This window comes from Pinus tabuliformis, chromosome 2_2, assembly GCF_031772625.1.
Source record: "Pinus tabuliformis cultivar Carrire ecotype Pingquan chromosome 2_2, CPIR1, whole genome shotgun sequence".
Classification (NCBI taxonomy): Eukaryota; Viridiplantae; Streptophyta; class Pinopsida; order Pinales; family Pinaceae; genus Pinus; species Pinus tabuliformis.
Window position 1 is genome coordinate 775,464,294 of NC_142300.1, and position 21,196 is coordinate 775,485,489.

Consider the following 21,196-nt stretch of genomic DNA (forward strand, 5'->3'; position numbering starts at 1 on the left):
AAGCCCAGAGCTACGATCACGCCCAAAGTAGTTTTAAATAATCTTTCCCTACAAGCGCACAGGGACCACATGCAGACATACGCAATCATTTGTAAATTCATGGGATTATGGCCCACTGAAAAAGCTGTACAGACATGGATTAAATACCACTAGAAACCAAAAGGAAGCATAGACCTACATCTTGGGTCAAAGGGTTTCTTTGCTGTGGTATTTGCAAATATTGAAGATAAGGACATAGTGTTTGAAGGAGGGCCCTACTTTTATGCAGTAGCAGGCCTTTATATGCGACCATGGATTATGAATTTTGTCCCAGAGCATGATACTTTTACCTCGGTACCAGTTTGGGTTAGACTCTACTCTCTACCTCTTGATTACTAGCAAACAGAATCCTTATTTGCCATAGGAAATAAGTTAGGGCGTTTTGTCAAAGCTTCTGAGGCCACTAGAAGGGGAAAATATACTTCCTTTGCAAGAATATGTGTGGAGATGGATCTCTCTGGAGCTCTACCGGATGAGGTAATCTTCAAAGTGTTTGGTGAAGAATGGGTGCAAATAGTGGATTATGAACATATTCAATTCAGATGTCACAAATGCCATGAGCATGGGCACCTATTTAGAGACTGACCTCTCAGTAAAACAGAAAACAACAGTAAAGCTAATACCATGAAAGATACTTAAAGCTTTCACAAAGTGGTACATAAAGGAAAAGGAGGCAAAAAGGGGCCAAAGCTACACCAAACAGAAGGGCAACAGGTTAGTCAGAACAGATTCCAGGTACTGGAAGAAGATGAAGCGATAACAAAAGTAGATCAAGCAAAGGGAGAAAGTCCAGTGGAAGAGGAGAAGGAAGAAGATGGTGAACAAACACAAGGGATTAATAAACAGAAAGAAATAATGATGAGTGATACATAGCTGGAGATGGACTAGGAAACGACCCAAAGTGAAATGGAGATGGAGCATCACAAACTACAGGAGATTCTTAATAAAGAGAACCTAGATCTGGAAGGATTCTTAAAACAAGGAACCAGGGAGGGGGTAGAGTCGTTACCTCCATAGGAGTTCAATAGAGTTCAACAGCTGTTTATATGGAAAACTTAGACCAAAGGGCTGGACAAGCAAAGAAACAATGAGAGGTAGGGTAGCGAAGGTGTGAAAACTATGAAAACCACACCAGGATTAGCACCCACAAACCCAAGAAAGAAAAGAGGCAGGAAAAAGCAGAACGAGCTATTGATGGAATGTGGAAAGCTAATGATAGATTCAGGTAAGATGAAATACCTAACCAACTACTCCTTTACAAATCTTTAATAATGAAGTTCACTTCTTGGAATATTAGGGGTATAGGTAGTAAAATAAAACAAAGATTACTTAGTAATAGAATGAACCAAGTAGCACCATATGTAATCTTCATCCAGGAAACTAAATGTTCCATTTGAAAAATAAAAGAAATTCATAGCAAATGGCTCAATCGATTTGAGTTTCTGGAAGTCAAAGCAGATAATACAGCAGGAGGCATACTCACTCTTTGGAACGCCCAAAAAATTGGCATTATAGATGCTGAGGCATCTAGGGATTATTTATTAGTGGTCATTGAACCTGTGGGAGATAAGGAAACCTACCTGGTCACGAATGTGTATGGCCCCCAAAGAGTGGATGGTAAACTCAAGTTTCTAAATTCTCTGGAGGATCTCAGAGATAGACATGTAGGAATACCATGGATCTCGGGAGGTGATTTCAACATGATCAAATCACTTTCAGAGAAAAAAGGGGGAACGAGAATTCTAAGTAAAGACTCTTTGGCATTTCAAAATTTTATAGATAATATGAAGCTAGTGGACATTTTAACGAGTAATGGTATCTTTACCTGGAACAGTAAAAGAGGAGGAGAGTCTCAGGTGGCCTCAACATTAGATAGATTCATAATCTCAGGGGACCTTATGCTCAATGATAAGGAAATGGTAGCAAGAGTTCTCCCCTTTGGAGGCTCAGATCACTGGCCAGTTCAACTGGAGGTTCACGAAATTGGTACCCCTAGGAATAGACCTTTTAGATTTGAGAATATCTGGCTCTCCCATCCAGATTTCATCAGCAACATTGCCAATTGCTGGTCAGAAGATTTGAATATTCAGGGCACTAGAATGTTCCTTCTTCAAAAAAGACTAAAACATATCAAGCTCTGGCTCAAAGATTGGAAGAAGAATGAATATGGCAATATTTTTGAAGCAAAAAAATATGTTGAAGGTAAAATGTAGGAACTCGGCCAAGCCCTTATCACGGATGGCTTTGATAAAGTCAAAAGTGATCAAGTCAACAAACATCATCAAGAATGGGAGAATTTATGTAAAGAAAAGGAGATATTTTGGAGATAAAAACCTAGAGTTCAATGGCTAAAAGAAGGAGAACGTAACACTAGATTTTTTCATAGATCCACTATGGTGAATAGAGCTCACAATAGGATTTCTTCGACCAAGGATGATGGAGGTAATCTTCTCAACTCTGATGAAGATATAGTAGTTGTGTTAGTTTACCACTTTCGAGGCATAGCAAAGGAAGCCTGTTTAGATAGAGAACATTCCATCAGGGACTTAACAAAAAATATACCTAGGCTAGTCTCTAGAGAGGACAATTTCAACCTTAATAGGCCAGTGACTGAAGAGGAGGTTAATGAGGTCCTCAAAGAAATGCAGAATGGTAAGGTGCCAGGCCCAGATGGTTTCAATGTAGATTTCTTTAAAGCTTGTTGCAATATAGTCAAACATGTTATTCTAAATGTAGTAGAAGATTCCAGGCTGAATAGAACTAGTTTGAGGGCACTAAATACCTCTTTTATCTCCCAGATCCCTAAAAAGGATTTGGCTCAAACTCCTGACAGGTTTAGACCCATAGCTTTGTGCAATGTGGCTTACAAGATAATATCCAAGGTTGTGGCCAATAGACTCAAACCTCTTCTTCCTACCCTAGTCTTTGTGGAACAATCTGGATATGTTGAAGGTCGACAAATTCTCAATAACATCATTTAAGCACATGAGGTGGTGCACTCTCTGTCTAGGAATAGGAAGGCTGGAATGATAATGCAATTGGACATAGCCAAAGCTTATGATAAGCTAAATTTGACCTATATCAGGAAAGTTCTCATTGCTTTTGGGTTTGATCATAACTGGGTCAGATGGGTCATGGCCCTAGTTACTTCTTCCAACTTTTCAATTTTGTTTAATGGTTCTCCCTCGAAGACTTTTTTTCCTTGAAGAGGCCTCATGCAGGGAGACCCACTCTTGCCCTTTCTCTTCATCCTCATGATGGAAGGACTAGGTCGGTCTATCAAGCATGAAAAAGAAGTTGGTAGGATCAAAGGTCTCCAACTTTCTGATAATGGATAGTCTCTAACTCATCAACAATTCGTTGATGATACCATGATGTAGGGAATCCCCACGGTCAAAGAAGGTCTTGCGTATAAGCAAATCCTGAGTAACTTTGCCATGGCTTCAGGTATGGAAGTTAATCTCCTCAAATCTAAGATTTTTTTCTTTAATACTAATATTACTATTTAGAGGAATATCTCTAGAATTCTGGGCTTTCAAAGGGAGATCGTCTCATCAAAATATTTGGGAGTTCCTCTAACAGATAAACCTTTTCACAAGAGCATCTGGGAGCTGGTGATTAATAAGTTGCAAGATAAAATCAGGAAATGGACTATTAGATCTTTAAACTTGGCTGGTAGGTTGGTGTTTACAAAGGCTATCCTTTAATCAATCCCAATCTTCATGCTATCAGCTCTACGAGCACCAAAAGGAGTCTTGCAACAATTCAGAACCATACAAAGAGACTTTCTTTGGGGCAAGGGGGAAGAAAGAAAGAAATGGGCCTTGGTAGCCTGGGAAAAAATCTGCAAACCTAAAAACCATGGGGGTCTTGGATTGGATGATCCTGAGATTCTAAGTAAGGTTTTAGGGGCAAAATTATGGTGGCGTTGGGTAAAAGACCCAGAGGCTTAGTGGGCTATTATTTGGAAAGAAAAATATGCCAGCACTTGGAAAAATAATGATCACATAAGGATGTCTGGAAACATAAAGGGCTCACACATTTGGAATAAGGCCTGGGAGAATATGGGTTTAGTACAAGAAAATAGCTTCTGGGAGATCAGAGAGGGAAACTTAGCTTTATTCTGGGAGGATAAATGGCAACAGGAACCTATACTGTTAAAAGAGGACTTGGGGGACCTCAAGGAAGAGACAGATACTAAAGGGCTATCTAAGGTAAAAGATTTGTGGGACCAAACAACCAGTATAGGAAAATGGAGAACCTGGAGGAACTTTGATTTTAGGGATGACAACCCCTTGAAGGCTAAAGCAGAGACACTAATGAAAATGTTAGAGCAAATGAATATTTTAGTGTCAGGGGGGCATGACCAACTGAGATGGGGCAACAATAATCATGGTACCTTTAATCTTAAGGGGGAAAAACTCATTCTACTTGATCTAGATTCCCATGTTCTAGACAGGATTTGGTAAGACCTATGGAGGCATCAAGGCTGGATGAAAATTAAACTCTTCATGTGGCTAGTCTAGCATAGGAAAATTTTGACCTGGGATAACATTCAGAAGAGGGGTGTACTGGGGTCTTACAGATGCCAACTCCATGAAGCCCATGAGGAAACAATGGAGCACCTTCTTAGCAACTGCATTTTTACCTCCAGGTTGTGGGATTCTTTTGCCACCATTTTCCAATGGATTGATAGGGACAAAGGGAGTATTATCAACACCCTAAACAACTGGAGAAGAAAATTTTCAGATTATGAAGTTCTTGGCTCAGCATGGGCTCTTACGCCAGGGTTCATTATATGGAATGTCTGGAAAGAAAGGAATAATAGAATCTTCAAGAATGAAAAGAACCCATTCCAACGCCTTTATGAGCAGATCTTGAAACAGCTTAAGGAGACGGTTGGCACTATAGTGGGAAATCTCCCTAAGAACCAACCTTCAACAGCAGAATTGAGGATTCTCAATCAGCTGGGTTTGCAGGGACTTATTCCTCAAGGCCTGGATAGGAAGGTAATAACTATGGAATATGAGCAAGATTTTTAGCATCCTCCCCCTAAGTGTTTTTTGAAAGACAACATTGATGGGGCCTCAAAAGGCAACCCAGACAATGCTGGTTATGGAGGGGTGTTAAGGGATGAGAACGAAAGTATTATTTTCATCTTCTATTGCCATTTAGGAAGAGCCACCAATATGGCAGAATTAATGGCTTTGGAGCAATGTTTAGATTTCCTGGAACAGGATAACCACCAAAATGTTATTGTTGAAGTTGATTTTGAGTTAATCATTAACTCGGTCAAGAGAATCAGCTTGGGTACGAAGTGGGAAAAAGACTCAAGAAACTGGAGGCTGATCGAGGTCTTTCAATGGATTCAGTGTCACCTCCAGTGCCTTCGAACAGTAAGTTTTAAACATGTGCGAAGAACGGCCAATAAATTGCTGGATCTTCTGACTAATCAAGGAGTGATCTGTACAGAAAATAGTGTCGCGATGAGTTGGAAAGAGCTGCCTCAGAACAGATTAAAGGTGAATTGTTACGACCAGGCAGATGAAGATAGGATGGTGTTTTGGAACAAAGCTAGGGAGGCGCTGTCCAGATGACTCAGTTGCTTTATGATTAGCGGTTTTTTCACAGTCGGGTCTTTAGTGGGTTACAGGCCATTGTCGTCCTTCGCAACCCAGGTAAGTATATCCATAAAGTCTTCAGGTGGTAGTAGCCCGGGAGACCCTGTTTATGGCATGATTGGCAGGATGGTGGGTGTTACTTCCTTCATTGGTTCAGGTAGAGTAGGGGTAGCGAGAGGCCGGAATTCGAGAATTCCCGGTAGCCTTAAAACCCTAGGTTTTCCTTCTTTGATCGCAATACCACATTTAGGGTGGTTTTTCGGTGATCGCAAGCCTTGCAAGCGGGAAGTGGTTTTTCCGAAATGGAAGCGATTCCGTTCAACGAGATACACGTTGCAGTGGGGTTGGACAGAATACCGCCCTCATCGTGTGCTATTGTTCGGTGATGTAGACCTGTGCGATATGATCCTCAACCGTCGAATTAAGCAAAGAGGATCTACGGTTAGGATCGATATAGCATGTTGGTGGGTCCATGTGGGTAAGCGTCATGCTTCTAATTTCTGCGAATTGGCCATAGCCGTTGGATTAGGTGTGGAGGCTCGACAGTTGAGATTAAAGATGCTAGTCAAGAAGATGGCGGGAGGTGTTAATGCATTTTATTCTTGGCGGGATGCAAATTGTTCTTAGCGGGAATCGTCGTTTTTTATACATTGTACTGGTTCATGGGTATGTGAGTTATTCAGACATGAACTCCTTATATATTGGCTCATTTTCTCCTCTTCAGGTACGATTCTTTATTCTTGTCAGCCGGCTTCAGCATTGTTTTTCTTTTGAAAGTTTTGAGGTTTTGTTTGTAGGGGTCGGGGCTTTTGCCTTTGGCCCGTTAACAGCTTGAGATGGGTTTTTTTCCATGGTCCACAGCTCCTCGTCAATTGATGTATTATATGTATTTTATTTACTGATTAATAAAATAGAAGGTCTGACTCTTGCTTTAGCAAAATAAGAAGAAGACACTTCCTCCAAGTTACTATTGTCATACATAAAATAAGTGTAAGTGTCCTTCTTGGATTTGATAATCATAACTTTTGTTTTGTCAGTGTTGACATTCATACCCATGGTAGAGCAGAAACCCTTAAGGAGTCTAAGCTGCTTATCAAGATCAGACAGGCACCTTGTGAGAAGAACAATATTGTCAGCATAGAGAAGAAGGATGATGACTATCCTAGCTAAGGTCGTGCCAACACAACCTTCTTCCTCTAAACAACCTTCTAGCTTATCGATGTAAATGCCAAATAGGATAGGGGAGAGGGAGAAACCTTGTTTAACTCCGATATTACACTTAATATCTTTCAACCACCCCTCATTTCTCTTTAACTTAGCAATTACATTCTCGTATAACCTTATAGCAGTAGCTCTCAACTCGAAAGGAACTTTTAGCTCTTCTAATCTATTCCATAAGTTGTTTCTAGGAACCATATCGAAAGCCTTTATAAAGTCCACAAAGCAACAAAAGAGATTGGATTTATCATTGTGGCATACCTCCATACTGATTGTAAGCATAACGAGGTTGTTCGTTGTTGAGAATTGCCTTCTAAAACCCGCTTGGCGTTTAGCCCACTTACCTTTACTTTGAAGCCAGATGCTCAACTTCTTTTGCAAAATAATACCATATAACTTGGCTAAGAGAGGGTTGATCATAATTTTCCGGTAATTAGAAGGGTTAGTTGTATCCCCACTTTAAAAATAGGGATAATGAGGCTCTGAGTCCACGGTTTAGGGAACCCTTTCTTGATCGCTTGATTGAGAAGCTTGTGGATGTGGGGGATGACGATAAGACCTCCAATTTTTAAGATTTCTGCCTGGTAACCTTCAATGTCCCTAGCTTTCCCATTTTCTAGGCGTTTAACCCAAAAATAAATGTCTTCTAATGAGAAAACTTCTTTCGTTGTGAGTATGGTTTCAATGTTATCCATGACATTTGGTGATTCATAAAGCTTTTTAAGGTAGGAATTTCAATGGTGTAAAACAATTTTATTATTATCTTTAGTTTTCCTAGTTAGAATCTGCCTCTAGAATTTCTTAGGAGCTACCTTAGAGAGATGTAAGAGATTCTCTTGTCTTTTACGAATATATTGTCTTTTTTTTTCCTCTTAGTTAGGCCTTTGTATATTTTTATCTTGTTAATTTTAAGAGTTTCATCAAGAACTTCCTTAATTACTCTCCTCACACTTTTACAATCTTTGTCATACCATGGGTTGGTTTTGTTATTTCCTTTATTACTTGAAACTTCAACTGAGAACTTTTTAATAGAATAGGAGAGGGTTGTGTTGAGATTGTAACAAGATGAAGGAGCTTAGTGAAAAGAGTCGCCTTCACTATAGGCCCGTAGGCAAATTATGGCGCAAGTTCTATTTTGATCACAGTGTGGATGATCACAGTGTGATTCATCAAAATGTGGGTGACCAAAATGTGGGTGACCAAAGTGTGGGTGACCACAGTGTGGGTGATCAAAGTCTATTTTTAGACTGGCTGTCAAAAATAGAAAAGTCAAATATTATCGTCTCATAATAATATTTGGACTATAAACTTGATCTTATTCTCTTGGAGCACTTCAGTTTGAGCTACAGATGTGGCCCATGCAGCTGTCAGAAGGAAGTATGCTTTTCTTATGAGTCAGTTGAGTTGTTGCATGCATGACTTCAGTTAGAACTCAATCAGTTGAGTTTGCTGGAGTTGATGGAGTTGTGTTCAGTTTGACTTAGTTAAACTAGTTGTAGTTAGTCTAACTGCAAATAGACTAATGATGAGTTGTTAAACTAATTATTAACTCATAATACAACTATAGAATACATCAATTAACTCAGTTTCATGTCAGTGCATGTTCAGTTCAGTAGGGACAGGTGTTAGAGAATCTGATTGCTATCAGTTGTGACTATAGTTGTGCATCAGATCTTGCACAATCAAGTGATTGAGTATGCCAATGAGTTTGCTCATGTATTTTCCTAGTTTGTAGCTTCTTCTCACGTCTTACACATTGTGAGTGATTCTTTGGAGGTGAAAAACGAGTTTGGTAGACCATTCTCATTCATTCTTGAGCAGGTATTAAGCAGTGGAGGCAGGCAAGCAGTGGAATAGATTTGGAGATCAGATCTGAGCTGTATTGTGTGTAACAGGTGGAGCTGGTACTGGATTGCTTGTGATAAGCATTGTACTTTGTAATGTTACATGGTCTCAATCATTAATATACAGATAGTGTGGGGTTTTTAGCGAGATGCTTTCCCCGGGTTACATACTGTGTTAATGTGTGAATGCTCTTGATGTTTTATTGTTATTGATGCTGCTATATTGATGATCAACGTAGAGGAGGTTATGTATTTTGTATGTATTCCGCAATAGTACATGATCAGGATAATCTCCATTGAATATGTGCTAAATTATTCAAAATTTCTATAGGTTGTGCTAAAATTATGATAGAGGTCGTCTATGTTGTCTATACTAGATAAAGGAAGCAAATTATTTTTTAATTCATTTAGAAAGAGATTGTTTTTATTTCTATCAAAAATTAAGTTCTTTTGGCTATAAGGATTATATTCTACGGTTTCTCTATGCATGACAAAATAGAGAGTTATAAGTAAAGGCCTATGATCAGAGTCAGGCTCGTGGTCATTTAAGATGTCAAAATTTATTATTTCGTTGTATAAAGGGATATCAGAAATAACATAGTCTACCACGCTATCATCTGACTAGAATCGAGCCACTTCTTTAGACCGTTGCAAATTATGAGATCCTGAGCACTACAGAGCTTGATTATCACTGAGCCAAACAAATTCTCCCCGAGGTCTTCAGAGCTCCTTTTGTACTGGCTAGCCAGAGTAAGGACTTTCTCTAACCAAAGATGATTAGGGTTGAAATGATTACTTAGAAGAATAGCTTGGTTCCTTGAAGTTCGAGCATTAAAGTCACTCATTAAAAGGATATTACCTTTATTCCTTATGCTAGAAATATCATTCTCTAAACCATTGTAAGGACTATTTTTATCTAGATTCTTTTTCTTATAGAAGTTATAATTTATGGGGGAAAAATAACAGATTTCTATGTAGGTATTTTTATCATTAATGTCGGTAACCTCTATCCAACTATATTGGTTGTAAGGGTTGCTTTTATAAATCCTAGCATGGGGGGAGATGTTCTTATTAATGTAACACGCTATATCCCCAATGCCTCTATGGGATGATCGCTTGTTCCAGGTCGACCATAGTGCAAAGCCATCTATGTTAGGGACCTTATATTCTTCATGCTCCCAAGTTTCATCAAGCAATATAATATCAACATCATTCAAGATCCAACTTAGTTTGGGGCCTTTGTTCCATGGAAAGCCTCGACAATTCCAAGAGAGAATCCAGAGCATGTTGAATTGCTATTTATTACTATCTTTTTGGTTTCTATCTCGAATAACAACTTTTATATTTCTGATTATTACTCGTTTTCCTTCCTTCCTAGCTTCTTTTACCTTTTGAACCTCCTTTCTTAATTCAGTTTGATCTTGTGGAATATATATATATATATGTGTGTGTGTGTGTGTGTGTGTGTGTGTGTGTGTGTGTGTGAGAGAAATCTCTCTCTCTCTCTCTCTCTCTCTCTCTATATATATATATATATTATTAAATCAATTTTAAACCTTAGTAAATGTTGAAGACAAATGGTATCATCAACATTTGTAATATGTGTAGATTGATACAATTATAATTCTAACTCTAATCCTAATTTAAACTAATAAAAAAAATATATTAAATATTTCACACTAATTAAAAGAACTAAAACCACTTTTCTTTTGTGTTACTTTCCCTTATCATTCCCTTTAATTAAAATCAAAATAAACAAAAAATTAAGAGAAGCTATATCATTTCCCCACTATTCCCTCTTATTTGCATCCAATCTCTTTTTATATAGTTTTTCACTTTAAATTAAAAGTAAAATTAATTATATATAAAAGAGATGGATGGGATGCAATATATATATATATATATGAAATTGTATTTTTTTAATTTATAAAAAATTAAGAATCCTCATAAAAATATTCAAAGTTGTATTTCAGTTTTTAACTATTTAAATTATAATTTAATAAATATGATATATATATATATATATATATATATATATATATATATATATATATATATATTTTAAACTATAGTAAATGTTAATTATTATCAATATTAATAATGTATATAGATTGATACAATTCCAATTCTAATTTAAACAAATAAAATATATATATATTAAATATTTCTTACTAACTAACCATTAAAAAAAACTAAAACCATTTTTCTTTTGTGTTATATTATTCCCCTCATCATTATATCTTTAATTAAAATAAAAGTAAAGAAGAATGAAGAGATGCTACATTATTTCCCAACATATATATTTATGAAATTTGTATTTTTCAATTTATAAAAAAATTAAGAGTCAAGATCGTATTTCAATTTTTAACTATTTGAACTATAATTTAATAAGTATGAAGAAAAAACAAATTGAAGAGTCAATTTTTTTTAAATGTTTTTTTCCAAAATTATTTAACCATAATAAGAAATTCGATAACATTAAATTTAACCGCTATGAGCCCACCTACCATAATAACATAACAGTGCACATTAACATTTCCCACAAGCCTTTACCTTGCACGAGCCGTGAGCCAGGTCGTGGATTCGAATATGGAAAGCTGTAGGATCGCTCCGTTTCGGAAGAATGCCTTCTCGTCTAGTGAAGAATTCCTTCTTGTACGTGAAAATCAACTATCTGCAATTCATGTGGAGGATGATAAATTCATATATCCTTGTGATGCACATTGTCATTTATGGGATATCACCTTCGTTGCTTTGTCTCCCCATTCAACTAAAACTCAGTTTGATCCCGGCTTCCAGTCAGTGTTCAAGGCGTGCAACATGCACTTGAAAACCTGGAGCTGCGCGGATTTGATATCTCCTCTGCCATTCAACAGGTGAATATCCATCCCTAATTACTATAATTACATTTTTTTTTGTCAAATTAAAACATCTCCAACAAATGGAATTTAAATCACTCAACTGCTCAAGCTGGCGCACCAGGCTTCTTGGGAGGAGTTTTACAACATAGGGAATTTCAATTTTGAGTGAGTAGTCTTCAAATTTTGAGGGGTTTCATTTGATTAAGAATTGTTCTCTCACCAGTTCCCCACCCCACAACCTTTTTAAAGGCGGGGGAGTTATTTTGGCCCTCTCAAAGACAACTATTAAAAATCTATCCAAGAAAACACAAAGAAAGCAAATAAGGGAATCATGACATAAAGATTCAGTCGAGAAATTGTTGTGACAGACATGCACCAATTCCTCAAAAAAATGTAACTAATATGTCAAGTTCTTCTATTAAAAAGGAAAAACAGGGCATCGTGGCAAAAAGCCAACTTTCAATGAGGTGATTATTGCCACAGACACACTCGAATTTCTCACAGCATCCCAAAAAACTCATTTATATTAAGCTTCAACAACTTCTCAGAAAACATACTTAGGGTCGGTCCATCCAAATTCAGACTCCAGAAGAAAGCAAAGATTATTCAGCTTCATATGGCAGCTGAGAATGTTAAGATGTCTAATTTTCTATTGGATATCCCCACACATTCATGTCTCGTCTGATTAATCTTTCATTTGTAACCAAAAAGAGGGTTGCCTGGGTATCTAATTTAGATATGTATAATGTACTTATCATGACTGCGAAAAAGAAGAAGGGCAATCTGAAAATTCTTTATAGCTGATTACATACCTAAACTGTTGGGGAATTATTTGTCATATATCTTCATCCATTTTACTGAAAGGAACATAGCTGCTCAATGCTAGCTTGCTAAGAAATGAACGTTGATATGGGTTTACAGTTTCCATGGCATGACTAGAGATGAAATGAATTAGTTAGCACAACATTATAGGACTTACAGTATGCCAAGGAGATATGTGTGCAGTTGAATTCTGAGCTACAACATAATATATTATGGAATTCTAGGTCCAAGTATAGGAATTCCAATAGCAAAACCGATTTCATGGAAAGGGAAGACTCCGTGTAGCATTCCAAAAGTGCATGACGACGACCTTTATTATGAATTTTAGATTCAAAGAGAAAACACATAAAGAACAAATATGAAAATTAGAATCAAACAAGGACAGCTGCAAGGCAGCGAGTCCCTGCATCAAGTTATTTAAGGTCTACTGACTCCCGGGCACATGAGTTTGTGAAGATGAGTTAGCACATGCTATCCTAAGAAATAGAAAGCCAAACAGCAGCAGCAAAAACAACTTGTTAAGAGTTCAAAACACTTTCGAAAAGGTAATGTTGGTTCAACTACCAAGTCATTCAAGCAAATGGTTTGTTTACATATGCCTTATGGTTTCAGCCACAGGAATCAAAACGAACAGATTATAACATAACACACATCGACCAAATGAGGCTAGACAGAATGTCAGCCAGAACCCAAGTAGGCAAACTAAAGCCATGTGTGAGATCAAGTCCACCATTCGGTTGTTGCAGAAGAAATGCCAAGCTTATTAGTCCATATCATTAACAAAACAAATCTCACACTGAAAATGCCAAATGCCTTGGCATCTACTAACAGATTACACGTGTTTCACAAATGTAGAACTCAAGGCTATACCAGCCTTAGCATCAAAGATACTCGACGTGTAAAGGAAAACTTGAAAATTCAGCCGTTTATCTAAAATACAAAACCAAAATTCCACTAAGCTATTTCATGCAAGTTCTTACCTTGCATCGCCTACAAAATCATTCGAAACGACAACTCGGTTGCTGCAGAAGCAATGTCAAGCTTATTAGTCCATATCATTAACAAAACAAATCACACACTGAAAATTCCAAATGCCTTGGCATCTACTAACAGATTACACGTGTTTCGCAAATGTAGAACTCAAGGCTATACCAGCCTTAGCATCAAAGATACTCGACCTGTAAAGGAAAACTTGAAAATTCAGTCATTTATCTAAAATACAAAACCAAAATTCCACTAAGTTATTTCATGCAAGTTCTTACCTTGCACCGCTTACAAAATCCTTCGAAACGACATCTTCATCAGTGTATCCAAGGATGCCTTTTAGCGACCCTTCAGATGCGGCCCTCACCATGTATACAACACATTATAATACTAATCAAGGCTTTAAAATATGATACTAAGAGTGATCAGAGAAGAAGCATAGTTAAGGCTCCAAGATGATTAAGAGTAAAAATATGACACTAAGAGTTATCAGAGCAGAAACCATAAGCCATAATCAAAGCTTAATTAAAGATGACACTAAGAGCACTCAAAGTAGAAACTATTTTGGAACAATATAATGTTTTATCGTGGCAAGGTAAAAGGACAATACTTCATTGCTGCTTTTATATCATTGTAAGATGCTGGTTTCTCAAGGCGACATGTCAGATCCACAACTGAGACATTGGGTGTTGGTACACGGAAAGCCATTCCAGTTAGCTTTCCATTCAACTCTGGAAGGACCTTCCCAACTGCCTGTAAAATATAATGTCGAAAAGTCACCATAGATATCCTATAATCTCCATCATTATTCATTGCAAGCCTTACAAACAGCAAATTCCACTTAGTTCAACAGATATAAAGGCAATAAAACTAAATGAGAGAGAGAGTCGAAACAGGGGAATTAGAAAACAACTCTTCCCAAGTGCTAGCTTTTGAGTTTGAAGAAAGATCCTGGCTAAAGGATCTTATATGACTCTTTGATTCTGACAGAGGAGGATCTGATGTAACTACATCTTATAATAACCCTGGACAGTGTTATGACCTTCTAAGCTTAAGTCTGAAACTCTTTTACTAATGATTTGAATTGGCCATGATAAAAAGACGAGAAGAAAATTAACTAGCTAGGACAAGGTTAAAGTGGATACCGATTGCGCATGAATTGCTTTTCTGACATAGGGATTATTTGCCCAAATGTCCGAAAGAGAATATTTGTCCTGTTTTGCAGTATGAACGATTTTGTTGGTAGAATGTGTTAGAAAAGATCAAGTATAACAACTGCAATTATGAAAAAAGTAGAATGTATTAGAAAAGATCAATTATAACAACTGCAATTATGAAAAAGGGGATGAAATGTGTAACTTTACACAAAAGCATATCAACGTTACAATAAGGAAATACTCAGGCAACTTGAAACATATCCATGAAATTTTCCATCAATCTATATATAGAGGCCCTTTCAGTCAGATATGCATACCTTTGCAGCACCAGTTGAGCTTGGAATGATATTTTGTCCAGCACCACGACCTCCACGCCAATCCTTCATAGATGGACCATCTACTGTCTTCTGTGTAGCTATTTATAGAAATTTCATTTCTTTTTCAGATATATACATTTAACAAAAAACAAATTACAGGTACAAGAACTGAATACACATCAGATAATAACATAAGAAATTCATAACAACTTTATTATCATTTTAAATTCAGGACTTAAAACAAAGAGGCCCATGCCTACCTGTTGTTGCATGAACAGTGGTCATGAGGGCCTCAGCAATACCAAATTCTTCATTCACCACCTGTAGCCAGTCCACGAGTATTCGTTTCAGTTTTTACGGTGAGCTAATTTTGACACATAGTTATGACTCAATGACAATGTTTGCAGGAAGTACATTTGTCGATGGAAAAATATAGATGCAACAATCTTAAGTACATTTGTCGATGGAAAACTATAGATGCAAACAGAAAAAATACAAAAATTACCACCAAAATATACCTTAAGATGTGCAGAAGCCTTCTCGGTTGTTGTAAAAGCTCCAGATGATTCTACAACATTCTCAGCTCCATAGTTACCCCAGGGAATCTCTGAAGGATCCCTGTAGCAGTGGTTTCCAAGAGATCATAGCATCATTATTCTCTAAATCATAATTATCAGTGTTTATTTACACATTGGTTAATGTTAAGGGGCATACCTTTTAGAATTGACAGTAATATTGTGACCATCAATTTCAAGAGTCGTATCATCAACAATATTCAAGCTCCCTTTGTATACCCCATGAGTTGAATCATACTTAAACATGTAAGCCTGCCAGCCACAACTGCAAAACAGAAGTTTAGTCAAATTTCGGTCAATAGGAATGCTAAAGTAATGCTGTAAAAAAAAATTCAGAACGGTATAAGGCACAAGAACAAATTCCATCAAGTTAAAGTTCAAAGTATGCACTGAAATTAACCCAAGGAACTTGCTCAACGTAGAGAAATTATCCTACAGCAATTGCTTGCATGCTAAGTAACAAATTGCTAGAGTCAAGCACACCTTAGAATCCAAAGAAATAAAGTCACTTAAACAAAAACATCGTCATGCAAAAGCAACCTCCGTTATCTGGGTGAATATTTAAATAAAAGCACAATAACTAGTGAGAGAAGATCTGGACTTCAGGCAAGATTTGTAATAAATTTTTTGTGGATAATGAGGTAAAATTAGACAGCCACAGCAATATTGGGAGTTGCTTCAAAAGCTATCACTTTGTAACATCGTTCACAAAGTGTAGGATGGTCTACGAAGGAACCAACAACCTGCAAATAATTCCAACATCTTTCACACTTGGAACCATCTGCACGAGATACCCCAATCCATAAGTCACCCAATCCTACTGCAGAATAGGTTCCAGTGAATGCAGCACCAGTGCTAGATACGTGGTCCATTGAAGGTAAAACCTCAACCTATATCCCAAGCGACCGCATTAGAACAAAATAATGCTCAAGCAGAGATAAGTTTATGTAGAAATCAGATTAATAATGAACAAAAGGGTTACTTGCCTGAGAAGTTATGAAAATCTTATGCAACTTATCTGCATCATCCCCAGGCATAGACATCTGCTGGAATTTATTTCCAGCATAATAATATTATTACAAATAGTTACATATGATATATTTTGATAATATAAAGTTATAACACGTGAAACGAGATCTTCTAAGTGATTTATTGATAGAACAACCACGTGTACCGAAATTTCTTCGCCAGATGCCTAACACATTCATTTCTATGCTAACACATTCATTTCTATGTGTCCATAGGATCTTGGCTTGTTCTTCATATAAGCTGTTAGTACAATAGCATAGAAAAGACAATAGCTACAGTTGTACAGTATCGATGCCAATGAAATATCCACCCTCCATAGCTCAACAGATTTTCCCGACTTAAATGGGAATGGCCAAATAAATATATAGAAACACTTGAATCATCTAGGCCTGATCTGAGCCTTCACGGGATTAATAATTTGGAACATTTCAGGGCTTTTTCCAAATCGGGATCCCTGAGCGAGATCTGGAACTGAACAAGGCCCTGCAGATACTGCGCGGCCTGGTAGACATCTGCGGCATTCACAATCTCGGAGAAAATGTTCTTCCGCAGTTGATTGGCGTCCAGAAAAATCTCCGTCAATTCAATTCCCGGATCTGCGCCGTGAATCCACTCTCCAGTGCCACCACGGCGTCTTGATCCTCCCGGCGACTCGATCCCGGGGAACTTTCTTGGCGGTCTCGGAGCAGGGCCAGCAACCAGTCTTTGGCAATGGGGCCTCCCAGGCCAAGCTGAACGCGGCGCATTCTGTGAAAGAGGGCAGGAACCATGGTGCGCAGCACCATTCTGATAGGTAATAGCCCTGAAAAACCTGCTTCCGTTCTGTTCAACAGGAAAATGATTAGCTAAAATAAAAGTTAAAATGCTCATTTGTTTGCTGAAAACGTAGGATTATACAAATATTACAGACTGGTAGTTATAACTTAATGCAAAAAGAAAGGACTCATAACTGAATGAAGTCGGGCTCCTGGCTAGTAATTTCACCTTAAGAAGCAGGCCTCCATCCAGGAAGCAGACCTGCGTCACGGCAGTGCTTGGAACCTGTTTCCCTGTGGCTATACCTTCCGCTTCTGCGGCTTCTCAGGTTTCAGTACTTCATATGTTCTGCTACGATGCCCTTTCTCTTTCGCACTCCTCGGACAGAGGGCTGAACCTAATTTCTCATCATCACCATCCGCTCAATTGTTTCAGGAACCCGACTCATTGGCATCGTGACCTGACAGACATGAAAAGAAGGGCGTTGCGCATCAAAAATGCGGGAATGGAGTCCCTGACGACCACGCTCGATGCAGTCGACATCGAAGAGAAGAAGGAGCCAAAGATGTCCAAGGCGTCGAAGCCCAAGAGGAATCTGGAAGACATATGGGGGGAAATCCAAGGCGCCAACAACTGGGAAGGGCTGCTTGATCCCATGGACGGCATACTGCGAAAGGAGATCATCAGATATAGAGAGTTTCCCCAGGCCTGTTATGATGCTTTCGATTTCGATCCCTTCTCCAAGTACTGTGGTAGTTGGAAGTATCATCGCAAGGATCTGTGCAGAAGCTGTGGAGTACTCATGCCAACTGGATGGGCTTCATAGCTGTGGCCACAGACGAAGATGAACAGAACAGTTTCGATATTAGTTTGCCACTTGTATCCCCATGCATAACCATGGCACTTGTTTTATTTTCTGTATATCTATGATATCACTGAAAAAGAAATATTAATCTCTAGCATTTGTACCTATCGAATTAATGTTAACATTAAAACAAACCCGTTGACAGTTAGCGAGAAGGCAGCAGGCACGTAAAACCAATTTAAGCTATGGTCGGGCCTCTTCCGCGTCAGGAAGAGGCCAAATAAGATGGCAAAAGTTAAGTTCGAAATAAAACTTTGGTTATCCGGCACAGCGCGTTTGAGAGCGTTTGAAAACTTTGTAATAAGCACCGTATAACACAGTAATAAAACTTGAAACTAATGCTATCTCGGACCCGATCGATTACAATAGTCCCTGCCGAATGCCAGATGGTAGGGACTAATAAGACCAAGCTTCATCTTCTTCTAAAAGCAATGCTAAATTGAAATTAGGGATCTGTACTTTCTACTATCTAGCCTATATGTAGAGGGAAGGAAGCCTTGAAATGTAGCTATATTGAATTCTTTTGCAACAAATAACCTACCTTGTTTAGCGTATGAACAACTGCAAACCAAAGAACTGGCTTTGATGAGCTTAAAGACAGCTGCAAGACAGTGATAGCTGGAGTCAACTCTCGACTGGTCACTCCGCTCAACTCCGTTATAGCTCTTGCAGCTTCAAATATGGACATTTCTGCTTTCTGCCACAAACAACCCTCCAAGTAGTTATAGAAAGGGCGATCAGGTGTTTATGTATTTAAACTCGATTCTCATGTGATTACTATGGAGTACAAATGACACAAGTAAGGTAAAGTTATATCTCCTTTGATAATCTTGGTTTGAAGTTTAAACCATCTCGCAATTATCATATTATTAGTCACTTGCACTAGAAATCATATTCGTTTTAGGTCGATGAATTTTCTATGGTATCATGAGGAAGAAATTCATAATAAAAATCCTATCGACTTAATTAAAAAACTTATTATGCAAGTTTTTAATAATCGTATTTATTTTCTTTAACTTCATATTTTTATATGTTCAATTTGGCGAGTCTGTGGCATTATAGTACTATATCCATAGACTCGTGGAGGAAGAACAAGATGATTCAAAAGTAGTTTATAACCTACAAACTCCGGATTAAAGGGAATATTCAACGTCAAGATTAAAGGGAATATTCCTTGTCCTATCCTCTTGATTGAAGCTAGCCTCTCCCCCATTGAAACAATGACTATGTTTAGGTATTTGTTTTATAAGAAGAAGCTTTAAAAAATGGAAACTAAGAGGCTTCCCAAAATTATTCCTAGCTCTAGATGAAACCACCAGCTCCCCCTCAAGGATGGATGGCATAAGGATGGCCACTCTTGGCTCGACCACTTGGGGATAAAGAAAGAGATCATCCACGGGAATAAGGATAGTATAAAAAAGACTATTATCTTGAAATTTAAGGATAAATTGTGGGAGGATAAGGATTTAGAGGGAAAAAAAGAAGCTAGTGCATTATAAGGAGATGATCAACAACACCCTTGTTAGCCAATGACCTCTCTATCTTGACCAATACTAAGAAAATGAACATCTCAAATATTAGAACTGATTCTCATGAGCTTCGAAGTGAAACCAGTTGATGGTTTATCCCCAAAATACCATGGGATGAATGAATCTGTCATATTTTCCAGACTAAGAGGGTGGAAGATGAAAAACACTTTATCATTGACTATCGAGCCTTACTCAGGACTGTTGTTATTTACAATAAGTTTTACACACTTCCAACCTTCTCGTCGACTTGCTTAGTCAACAAAACTATAATGATATTGGAACACTTATTTCCCTTTTTTCTAACATAGAAATACAATTTTAAAGAGTGACAATGAATATTTCTTAAGGTTTCATAGACCGCATTGGTATTAGTTAACATTAATCATCATCATCATCATAATTATTAATAATTTACTCTATAAAAAATCAAATTTTACTAACCACACAATAATTTAACATCATATTCCCCCGACCGGGGTGTGAGATGGAGGGAAATGCCATCATGGTGAATTAATGGGGGTATCCTTGAGGTACAAACCCACCACCCTCGACATGCTTGAGGCATATGGTGTGGTGGCTACATGGATGCGAGGTATTAAGGTTCCCACTAAAAGTGACAACACCATTGCGTTTCAGCAATTAGTAAGTTTCTCTGTGAGGGAAGTTGGTAATCATGTATTGTATGGTAAAGGATTGTTGAAGGGTCATGGTACTGGGCTTTATGGAGCGATGCAGGAGCAAGTGAGGTAGCATCCTTGTGTTCTCCCTGCACTAGTAAAAGGGTCTGTGGTCTGCCATATTTTTCTATCCTCCATGCATCAACTAAATTGTTTGATGGAATTGGGATTGTATGGTTTTGAACCACCGGGGTTTTAAAGGAAGGGGGGCTTCATGCATCTACATTCATTTGTATGGCATCTGAAGCAGGTCCAATTGCCTGGTACTGTTTTTGTGCCTGTTGTTTTGGTGTTTTTTTGTCCAGGATGTGGTTATATCAGGAGCTTGTCTCTGGGGTCCATCTCTCGAAATACCTCTGATATCGACGCAACATCAAAAGGGCTTGGGGAATGTTAGGTCTCAACTTCATTTTTGGGTTATGTCTTTTTGAATTTCCTTGGCGAAGGTCGGGGTTTTTCATTTGAATGTATTGGTGATCCAAAAATGGATCCCGGATAAACCTCTAAGTCTAAAAGACTTCATGCAAGAGGTGAAAGGTGCCAAATGGAACACATCCTTTGTAAATCAGAGGAAAATGAAAGTCATAGGCTGCTCTCAGAAATGGTCTCATTGAAGGGATCTCTCCATTATTAATCCAATGCAACTTAAATGGGAGAAAACGGATTTCAGATAGGAAAGCTATCATAAAATGAAGCTACCCTTTTTCAAAGGAAAAAGAGGCAAAATCCCTTGATAATGGGTCTAGAAACCCTCTTAGTCTTCCAAATCTCCTCAAAGGTCAAAACCACCGAAAAAGGGGAAGTCTTAAGGAAGCGGATTACACTATCGGAACCTTAAAACCATGAGAAAACAACAAAAGTTAGCCTAATTGGAGGCTTGAATAGTGGCTGAACAGGGACCG

The 21,196-nt window shown here is 38.0% G+C and overlaps 1 protein-coding gene across 1 annotated transcript; it reads right to left on the reverse strand.

Annotated features, from left to right (window-relative positions):
* Positions 1-12,994: 12,994 nt before the first annotated feature.
* Positions 12,995-16,481, reverse strand: LOC149194985 (glyceraldehyde-3-phosphate dehydrogenase, cytosolic-like). The gene is given in 10 exon segments (XM_089407861.1): positions 12,995-13,195; positions 13,526-13,583; positions 13,668-13,751; positions 14,000-14,142; positions 14,864-14,961; positions 15,124-15,188; positions 15,227-15,481; positions 15,578-15,690; positions 16,092-16,328; positions 16,425-16,481. Coding segments are annotated over 10 exon segments (1,311 nt in total).
* Positions 16,482-21,196: the final 4,715 nt, after the last annotated feature.